The sequence below is a fragment of the Chinchilla lanigera genome, unplaced genomic scaffold (genome assembly GCF_000276665.1).
Source record: "Chinchilla lanigera isolate Chin_1 unplaced genomic scaffold, ChiLan1.0 scaffold00011, whole genome shotgun sequence".
In the NCBI taxonomy this organism is placed as follows: domain Eukaryota; kingdom Metazoa; phylum Chordata; class Mammalia; order Rodentia; family Chinchillidae; genus Chinchilla; species Chinchilla lanigera.
In genome coordinates this window covers 4,919,527-4,930,549 of record NW_004955412.1, presented here as the reverse complement: position 1 = coordinate 4,930,549, position 11,023 = coordinate 4,919,527, and the positions used below count along the sequence as shown (strand labels likewise).

The 11,023-nt window shown below is 39.2% G+C and overlaps 1 protein-coding gene across 1 annotated transcript in view; it reads left to right on the top strand.

Annotated features, from left to right (window-relative positions):
* Positions 1–11,023, top strand: part of Trpc6 (transient receptor potential cation channel, subfamily C, member 6) — a gene marked incomplete in the record, with an annotated part of 114,640 nt that overhangs the window by 89,129 nt on the left and 14,488 nt on the right. The window contains 3 exon segments of the mRNA XM_013511254.1: positions 5,441–5,674; positions 8,580–8,844; positions 10,169–10,364. Coding sequence (XP_013366708.1) covers positions 5,441–5,674; positions 8,580–8,844; positions 10,169–10,364 — 695 coding nt within the window.

Below are 11,023 nucleotides of genomic sequence, written 5' to 3'. Positions count from 1 at the left end.
TGTGTAATGTACAACACTGACTTTACAGGACTTATGAAAAGATTAGCTAGCTTGATTAGACCTTTGCAGTGGCAGGTGAAAGAGGATCCAGTCTTAATTATTACTTCGTTTGTCATTAAAACCAGACCTATGTTTTGCCATTGAAATAATGCAAATAAAGAATGCTGCAAGTGGCTATTTGAGAACAAATACATTGAATAGATATTAAGTACCTTTGTTTAGTATTGAGACTGTTAAGGTGAGTGAGACATAGTCTTTGTACTCAAAGAAGTTAAATCTAAGGAGCAAGTATAAGTAAGTAAATTACTAAGTTCAGTGCAACAAATGCCATAACTGGTGACTGGGGAGTTAGGAATATGCTCACACTGGGCATCTGAATCTGAGAGAGGCAGGAGATAGAATGGTAAGGAAGCTTTCGTGGGCAGCATCTGCAATGTGAGGAGACAGGGACACTGCAGAGTATGAGAACATTAGATGGCCAGGTGTGGGATTATGACAACATCTGGCACACAGAGATATGAGTTAGGCAGAGCTGGAGCCAGGTGCATTTGCGGGTGTGTGGATAGGAGGCTGGAGGTGGTGAAATGGCCACAGATTTTAAGTGGTTGCAGTGTGGTCAGATCACATGTCAGGAAGGTCACCGTGGCTTTGAGGTAGAGAAGGTGGCTTAAAGGAGGGATGGCCCAGAGGATGAGACCCAGTTGAGGTGATCATCATGAGGAAGATGAGGCTGAGTTCAGGGAGTGGGGGGAAAGACTTGAAAGCTACTGTAAAAATAAACCAATTTTTAAATATGAGAAAGGGGAGCATGGATTCTGCCTTGAATTAATGGGTGGTGACTATAATACTCTAAGAGAGAAAATGTAAGAAGAAAGCCATGGTTGGTACTGGGAGAATGAAATACTGATAATAAGGTTCATGACTGACTGTGAAATGCCCATAGAATTTCCAGGTGGAAACATCCACCAACTAATAGGAGGTAGGACTTCTGGAAGAGGTCTGAGCTATGGATAAAGCTCCCAAATCCTCAGTTCCCAGGTGGCACTTAAGCCCCTGACCATGCATGAAATTGCATAGGGTGGAAACATGTGGGATGTAAAGGGTGGAAGGCTCAAGGAATCTTCATACAAAACCTTTGCTTGTCCGTAAACTTCCCCACCCCTGACCTCTGCCCAACCCTCCTTCTCATCCACCTGCAGAAGCAGCTACGACTGATTATATTACTTCTTGGCTCCTTCACCGTGGAGCCTACTGGATGAAAAATTGAAATATTAGGGAGAAGTCTACAAATTACCATATGGTCATTTTGGATTCAGGTGATGTAATAGCAACTGAGAGTTATTGAAAACTTTTGAATCACTGTTTTCTGGCTACATTTCAAAAAATATAGGTAGTGTCTTAAAATGTGAATCACAGCAATAGAGTAAAAATAAACCTCAGGCTTAGGAGAAAACTGAATTTTTAGTGCTTCTTTTCTAATTTAATTGATGAAACCGGATAAACATATTTCATCTCTATTATCTGACTTAATGTAAGAATAGACACTATTAGAACATTGCCTTTATCTTAGTCTAACAGCCTATGTACCATTATTTTAAAAAAATATATTAGTATAGGTAAAATATATAATACACTTACTGGCATATACAAAATGTGCAGTAAGGTTCAGAGAATTTTAATTATTAAATTTTTCAATAAGATTTTGTAAGTTTTTTTAATAAATGGGTGTTTTCTACTGAAAACATGAGGCGAGATATGGCTTTTTTAGTACAAGATGAAACTGAAAAAATTAAATGTTATATGAGGGGATGAGAAATAAAAAATGTTCATTTCCTTCTTTATCATGGTTCATTCTCCTCATATTGATAGTTATCATAAATTTCAGTTTTTTTTTCTTACTTGGAAAACTAAGTCACAATATTACATTAATCTTTAATTTTTATGTATAAAAATTATTTTCCTTGGAATTATTGACCTGCTCATAGTTGTATTTTACTTCAGAGATATCTTGCATTTATTTAAACAATGAATAACTCAAAGGAGAAAGCTGTGCCTTTATACATATGTTAAACTTCTGGCTTAGTTTCTGACAATAGTATTTTTCTTTTTCTCCTTGCTTTATTTTAATTCTTAAAAGAAAGTTATAAAGCCTTCTGAAACTATGAATAAGAAGTAGGCCATTTAGGTCGGAGGCCAAGTGTGTTATATTGGCCAGAGGAAAAGGACTCATTAACGGTCACAGAAAACAAATTCACCTAATTTTCCACAACCAAAACATTGAAAAGCTGAAGAACAGAAGTTATATTTTAGGAGATTGTGACATGGCAGAACGGTGAGCTCAAGTCAGTGAGACCAGGTACAGCAGGAACACGGCACAGGACGTGCTCCGTGACACTCCGTGTGTGAAGGGCCTGCGGAGCACTCGCGATTAAGGCCAGTGTGAGTGGTTGAGGAGACAAACACAGTGGACCCTTCGACAACAGCAGTGTAGTCAGGACCGCAGTCGTCGCACTGGCAGACCACGTGCACAAGCTCTGACGCTGCGTGCTGTCAATTGGCGAGCAAGGGCACTGTCCTAAGACAGCGGCCCAGAGAATGCGTGGCCTGTCCGTCAAAGAGGACTTGAGGGTGCTGGAGAAGCTCACGTGGAGGGCAAGGAGTAGTGTGGGATCCAAGTACTGTGGATCCTGAAGCTGATCTGTGTGGAGAGCCCCACTTATGGAGGGCATCATTTAGAAAAAAAGAAGACAAAACAAAGCCAGGAGTGTGGGCAAGAAAGGTGTCTTGAAGCTTAGGCTTCATTAGCGTCCCAGGCAACCTGCCTCTGCTGGAGAGGAACAGCTTTAATGAGCACACAAGTGGTTGTGTTTCAAGAAATCTAAGGGCAGAGGGAGCTGACTCATTCTCCACTGCTCCAGCGGAGAGACGCAGAACCAGAGGGTTCACTTTGAAGGGATGTTCCTGACAGCTCGATAATGGAAAAGTCAGCCTTCAGAGCCAGCAAGTTCCGCATCTTCAGACCCATTCGGAGAGAGACTTGGTCCCAGGAAGAACTCCCCTGCTTTGGGGAGAAGCTGGATTAAATGAGGGATTTTGAATTGTGCCTAGCAGCTCCCCAGGGTGCTCGGGGGAAATAACACAGGGCCGCTTCCTTTAGGCAGAATGGTTTGGGGCATTTGCTTTAGTCTGTAAGCTTTAGCAAGTCTTCAACTGCAACAAGAATTCTGTTTATTAAAGAGAGAGGGAAAAACAAGGCGAAGAAGGGAAGAAAGAAGGGGAGCTTTGAAAGTGACTGAAACGTGTGACTTTAGATGCCCCTCTAGTCCCTGTGCTCGTTACTGTTCTCATCTCCTGGGGAGCCTGGCAGGGGCCCGGGGGCCATAAAGAAAGCTGCCCACAGCTTTTCCACTCCTCCTCGTAGTCCTGGTGTGAGTGTGTGGGTGTGTGCACACATACGGCACTTCCGGTTACAAGCTGACCTTCTAGAAGATACGTGAATCCGGTAGGAGCCCCCTCTCACCTTGAAATAACTCAAAACAAGCAGTGACGTGGTGTTGAGGCCACGCTCCCTGGACTGCGCTACAGAGTGATTTTGGAAAAGCGCATGATATGCTGTGGGAGAGCAGAGAGCACGGCATTCTCTTATTCCCTGCAGGGCTCCACAGCCATTTAACTGGCAGCTTCTGAGAGAGGCCTTAAGCACAGTGTGAGACTTGGGGTCAACTGGTGGCTGAGGGTAAGGAGAGAAGACTAATTGTACTGTAGGTTAATGACAGTCTTCTTGATGGAAGTAGCTTTTGACTGGTTGTTGGAGTCTGAGTTGTATTTTTTCTGACCACTCTAGGGAGAGACAGGATATCCAAGTAGTGTATGGTAAATAACTCCTTTTTAATCAAATAATATTCTTCAATTTAATAAACAAAATAGGTGCCAATCATGGCACATTTTAAATATTAAGTACTCATAGATATTTTTCATACCTTTAAAGAAATTCCAGTCACTATGCTGGGCATTTTACATGTATTATCTTATTTAAATTCTGTGAAAAATCCCGTAAAGTAGAAACAAACTAGTATCATTCTTGTTTCGAAAACTGAATTTTAGAAAATTTAACCAACTTCCCAAAGACTTCACAGTCAGTAAGTAGAGGGACAAGGTCTCAAATATTTGGTGGCCTGGTCTAAAAATCAATGCTCCTAGATACTTACTGTGCTAAATTTTTGAAAGAATATAGAATATTATGAATAGTTATACCAGAAAATAATTGTACCAGAAAATTATTATTAGTGCTACCATACTAATTAATTGCTATAATTATGCCTGGGCTTTCACTATGCTAGTTTTACATGTGAATTTCTAGAATGCATAACAGTTTTAAAACTTTTTAAACTTAAGTTTATGGCATACAGATTTTTTTTCAATGTATACACAAGTTCTCCAAGAAGCTGACACGATAATTATATAACAGTTGCATTAAGGGAAACAGAAAGTTTACTAAGGAAAATTTACTAAGGAGAGAAAACAGGGAGAATGCTGAGGAGGTTTGCAAGAGTGGGGACAGAGGGGTGCAAGTCAAACCCTGAGCTTTGGAGGGAGGGAAGGAAGGCATCCTGATTGGAGGCAGCCTGCCTCCCCGTACAGACTAAGGAAATTTTGATGTAGATGCCAAAAAAAATCCTTGCAGCAAAGACAGCCATTGGAGAAGTCTGTATTTCCCCTTAAGGAGCACCTTGTCATTGGCCTTCAGCGAAAGTGACAGTGGCTTTCAGAAGGCAGTAGCTGGGACCCATAGTGTAGTTGGAGGTCAGTGAAATAATTTCTTATGGCCACTGCCTCGTGATAATTAGTAAAATATCATATCAAATATCTGCTGGTACTCCATCTGTGGAAGTCCCATGGGTACTTCTATTCTGAGTGTGTGGGTGTGTTTGTGTTTTAGTTGTTATAATGGACATCTTTTAATTCTTATTTTATTAGTATGTATGTGCGGTACATGCTATTTACATTCATCGTAGGGAGTGGGCGACTGTACCCCGTGTATCTTGATTCTCTTGTTACCCTTCCCCTTTGTACCCGTCTCCTTCTTACTACCTTTAGGTCCCCTTTCCCCATCTTCATCTGTATCTTTTTAGTTCATGTTCATGACATACAGTGACTGTATTCGTTGTGTGTGATTGGTACATGTACCCGGTGCAGAAGTAGTAGGTCAATAGGACACTTTGCTTTGAGGCTCCTGGAGGAGTTTGTCAGACTGCATTCAGATAGTGCACTGATGTTGCTGGGGTGTGGGATTGGTGGGGAGCTGGGAATTGTGGCTGGGCAGGAAGGTTGGGGCCAAATTTTGAATGTCAGGGTGAGATGTTTCAGATTTACTATGTTTCATGGAAGTGCTAAGGCTAAAATGAAACTGAATCGGTATTTTCACTCCTTTCTGATGCAGGCATGATATGGGCTGAATGTAAAGAGATTTGGACTCAAGGCCCTAAAGAATACCTATTTGAGCTGTGGAATATGCTTGATTTTGGCATGCTAGCAATCTTCGCAGCCTCGTTCATCGCGAGGTTCATGGCGTTTTGGCATGCGTCCAAAGCTCAGAGCATCATCGATGCAAACGATACTCTGAAAGACTTGACGAAAGTCACTCTGGGAGATGACGTGAAATACTACAATTTGGGTGAGTTTACATTGCACAGTCTCAATAAATTAATAAGAATGCAAAATTTTCTTGTAAAAGAGTTGTGAGTAGTTTAGTCACTGCCCAATTCTCACAAATGTTTTATATTTCTAACATCTTTACTTGAAGAATGAGCACCTGTGTCTGAAGAATCATATTTTTGGCTTCCTCTTTTGATTTTTCTACTGGATGGAAACCCCTCTTAATCACGGGAATCATCTTTCTGTTGATCACTTGTCTAACTATGAAGCTTCACTGAAAATTCCAGGCCTATAGCTTAGATTTACTTATTTTTCTCCTGTCTATGAATATAGTTCGCATTTCAATCGTTTATACACAATAGAATAGTACTCAGCTTTTACAAAAGAAGGGCAACATATAATTATGACAACAGGGATGAACCCGTAGGGCATTCTGCTCAGTGAAGCAAGACCATCATGGAAGAGCTGTAGGATCCCGTTCATGTGTGTGATTTAAAAACAAACTCATGGAGGTACAGAGGGATGGTAGTTGCCAGGAGGTTGGTAGGTGAGGGGAGACGTTGTCAAGGATGCAAGACTTTAGTGAGACGAGAGTAAGCTCTGCTGTTCTACTGGACCACACGGTGACCATGGTCAATCACAGTGTACCGCGTACTTGAAAAATTGCCAGGAGTTTAGGTGTAAGTGTTCTCACCATACCCCCAAAGTGCATGTGAGGTCATGGCTGTGTTAATGGGCTTATCTCAATCATGGTGAAATTTCACACTTTATTCCATAAATATGTACAAGTTTTACAAGTTCGCATTAGAGCACTGCTTCCATATAAGACATGAGAAAGCAAAAGGAATTTTTGAGGTTTCTGAAAGGACGTCTATCGCAACAGCACTATTTGCAAGCCAGGCTTCAAAGTATTTGAGAAACAAGTTAATGTGACAACAAGGCCATCGCCTCCAAGACTGCTGAAACCAGGGTGAATAACACAGGTCTGGGTCTGTTAGCCAGTGGGGTCAGTAATAGTGAATCTCAGAACTAGGGAGACTTATTCTCCAATTTCCTAAGAGCAGTGGACAAGAGCAGTCCTCCCCACAGGAGGGGATGCAGCTAGCGCCCAAGCCCAGGAGAGGGCTCCACGGAGGCCCACAGAGGAAGAGGTTAATCCGCACTGCGTGTACCCAGGCAGTCACCACAGCTCAGTAGCCAGATAAGCACTCTCACTCTCCCACCTCCCCACATGCTAAGGAATAGAAACTGGTTCAGCCATTTGCTTAAAGACAATGCCTCCAAGCCAGGTGTGGGGCACATGTGTCTAATCCCAGCCAGCACTTGGGAGGCTGAGGCAGGAGGACAGCTGTGAGTTTGAGGCCAGCCTGAACGATATAGCAAGACCTCGCCTCAAAAAACAAAACAAAACAAAATGAAAATACTTCCAGTAGAAACTTGGCTTGGAGAAAATATAACCCCCATGAGTATTTACCGCGAACTTTCTGATGAGAAATCAGTTTGCATTCAATGGACACCGCCGTGGCTTAATGACTATATCCCATAAGGACCTTTTCTCATTGCTGTTTATTAGTCCGTGTTTCAGTACATCAGCTACATCCTTTGGCCAGTAGGTGCAGAGACATAACACAGCTTCTTTTTTACATCCCTCCCCCTGCCCTTCCACCTCCCTTCCTCTGTCTCTGAAGCCCTTTTCCCATTTTCCTTCTTCTTCTCATTGTTAGTATCAGCTCATGTTATTGTGGTATCGGCTCGTGTTTATGACGTGTAATGTTGACGTTCATGCTGGGTGTTGGTCTCTGTGCAGGGCACGTTCTCTTGCTTCTTATCTCCCTTCCCTCTCTTCCTCATTTTTGGTCTCCTGGATGACTTCACATTTGCAAGAGATCTTTGTTTCCTTCTATTCATTCTTCATTATTTTCTTTACTTGCACTTTGCCTTACTCAAGTGAGAGTACCTCATTATTAATTTTTTGTACTTATTTAAATACTTTCTTTAAATATAGAGATTTTTTTTTAAAGTGAAGGATATTTACTGATGGATCATACTAGTCTTCAAAGTACCGTGAAAAGGGAAGTGCATTTGTTGTCATTAGATTTGTTGATGATAGCCATTCTTTCTGCACTAAAAATAAATAGAAACATTTATTAGTTTCTTGTTTTCCTTTCCTATTCTACTGAGCAAATACACAAATACAAATTTATAATTATATTTTTCCCCACTCTTACATGTTGTTTTGCATTTTCTTCATAATGGTTTCGTAATTGGGTTTTTGATGAGCTGATATAATAATGCCAGAAAAATTCACAAATGAGTTATTACAACATTTTTGTGGTGAATAGACTTGTTTGAGTGACTGATAAAAAATGCTTCAATAAATTTAAGTAACTGCAATTACTCCATAAGCCTCATAGTCCATTATAGTGCAATTATAGTTTAAGTTTAAATAATAAATGTTATAACTTATTAAGTGCAGGAGATTTTCTAAACACTGAATATATGTGAACTTATTTAATTCTCACAAATGAAAAAGGTGGGGACTATATTATCTTGTTTTTAAAGAGGGAAATAAACACTAACAGAAGTATTTGCAAAAGTTATTTCAGTTGAGATATATCTATCAATATAGATACAGTAGTTGATGAAACAAGCTACTGGAAGTTTTGTAGGTCACAGTCTGTAGTGTGAGTTTTTAATATTATGCTATACATTTATGGAAAATTGCTAGCAACTGGAAAGGTCTTAATAAATTCATAAGCATCCATAAGTTCACATGCAACTGACACTGAAAAAGGGCTTTAGATCAACTTTCATTTGTGAACTGAATTACCAATATAATTATATATATTTTTATTAGAAAATAAGTTACCTAAATAAAAAACTTCAATAAACTCACCATAACTCTTGTTTTTGGTTTTTCCTAGCCAGGATAAAATGGGACCCTTCTGATCCTCAAATTATCTCTGAAGGTCTTTATGCAATTGCTGTAGTTTTAAGTTTCTCCAGAATAGCTTACATTTTGCCAGCAAATGAAAGCTTTGGACCTCTGCAGATATCGCTTGGAAGAACAGTAAAAGATATCTTCAAGTTCATGGTCATATTCATCATGGTGTTTGTGGCCTTTATGATTGGAATGTTCAACCTCTACTCCTACTACATTGGTGCAAAACAAAATGAAGCCTTCACAACGTATGTGATCTCAGACGTTTTGACAGTGGAGATTGCAGATTAAACACATTTGCATTGAACAGTGTTCATATAAGTTCATGCTTGGTAAAGACTTCCTCTCTAATTCCTTTTCAGGATTTTACAGTGAGTAGGGAGAACACTAAAACATACGAACTTTCCTAATATTAAATGATAATAGCAAATATTTTCAGAACTAGACAATTCATAATACCGTTCATGGGTAACTTTATTATCTACATTTCACCAAAGGAGGAAACAGAAATTCACAGAAGTTAAATAATTTGCTGAATGTTCCATGGCTGTTAGTTTGTGGAAAAGCCAGGATACAATCTGTTGTTTACTGCTGAGCGTCTACGGCCCTAAAATCCACGCCTTTCTTCTCATAAGGACTCCTGGGGCGCTGAGCAGATGCTTCCCTAATTCAGTTTATCAGACCTTGTCATTGAAAAGGTTCAACTTACTGGGGCTGGGGATTTAGCTCAGCGGCAAAAGCGCCTGCCTGGCAAGCGCAAGGTCGTGAGTTCGGTTCCTGGTACCGGAAAAAAACCAAAAAAAAAAGGTTCGACTTACTAATAATGACAAGAGTGTTGACTTAGTGTTCACCATGGGCACATGTATGTTTAATAAACTGTGCTTGGAATAGGTTATTCAAATGTTAAATAGTCAGTGTTAAGAGTTGTATCAACTGAAGCATAACCTATTATTTTCCTTGTTCTTTTTAAGCACTATTATTCAGAGAAATAAAATTACCTGGAGTTAAGCAGTTGGGTTTAGCTCTGGTCAGTAATTCTGCCCAAAGCATTGCAATTCTTGTCTAAGGCATGTCAGTGATATTGTCATTTTTCACCCTTAAGATACATGCAATTAGTTTTTCCTTATTAAATATGACACAGATGAGCAGAAAATGTAAAAATAATTCTCCCACAGATTGTATTTTATTAAGTAACACTACTTAATAAATAATACATTTTATCATTTATTAAGTAATACATTTAACATTTCTATTGCCAAAGCCATGGATTATTTAAATGTTAATAACTGTGATTATGAAGTTATGCTACAGCATTTATCAAGTGCTTATTCTGAGCCAGATATTGAGCTATGTGCTTTATTTGCAAAATAATCTGTTACCTTATCTTTGAAACCATCCTAAAGATAAGTGTTACTGGACCCATTTTACAAAAAAGATGATGAAGGTTCAGACAAGTAAAGAATTTTGTCATGGATACCTAGTAATTTGCAAAAATGCCAAGTCAAATGAATTTTACAATGGTCCTATTTTTATATGTTTATAAACTTTCTTGTTTCTTTTATTCTTCCCTAGAGTTGAGGAGAGCTTTAAGACACTGTTCTGGGCCATTTTTGGACTTTCTGAAGTGAAATCGGTGGTCATCAACTATAATCATAAATTCATCGAAAACATCGGCTATGTTCTTTACGGAGTCTATAACGTTACAATGGTCATTGTTTTGTTAAATATGCTAATTGCAATGATCAACAGTTCATTCCAGGAGATTGAGGTATCATCTCTGTCCATTTTTATAGCCTGTGTTTACATATTGTAACTGTTGCAGGGGGAGATAAACAACGGAATGCAGTATGGACTTTTCCTTCTCCTTTGTTCTTTCCCTCTTTTATACATGTGCTTGCTTGACCAATAGCCCAGGAAAATTAACTCTTTGCTTTTAAACACGAATGGGGACTCCGGGACACTAAGGCATAAAGAGCGGAAATGTTTGATTCATTATTGTTTAGAAGACTTTACAAACACTGTATTTTAGAAATACAATAATTTTCATTCAAAAAATTAAGATTACAAATAACTCTAAGCCCAAATCTTGATAGAACAATGTTCAAAATGGAACTTTTCTCAAGTAGAGGGTGATAAATAAATTTTTATTGTAGAAATCTTAGTCTGTATCCTGAATAAATGAGTGATGTATTACAGGACAACAGATAATAATTTTTCACAGTTGTTTTAAAATGTAGGAAAGTGCATTAATATGTTAAGTACATTTGTAAAGATAACGGCAAGTTTTACGATCTGTAGTCTGGTAACCCTGATAAAAATTTTAAAAGGTGTAGGAAGGAGTGTAGACCCTTGAAGATACCTTGGAGCAGCTGTAGGAGTCTGAGAAAGTTTGCAGGCACTGTTACTTCATCTAGCCAGAGAGTGGTA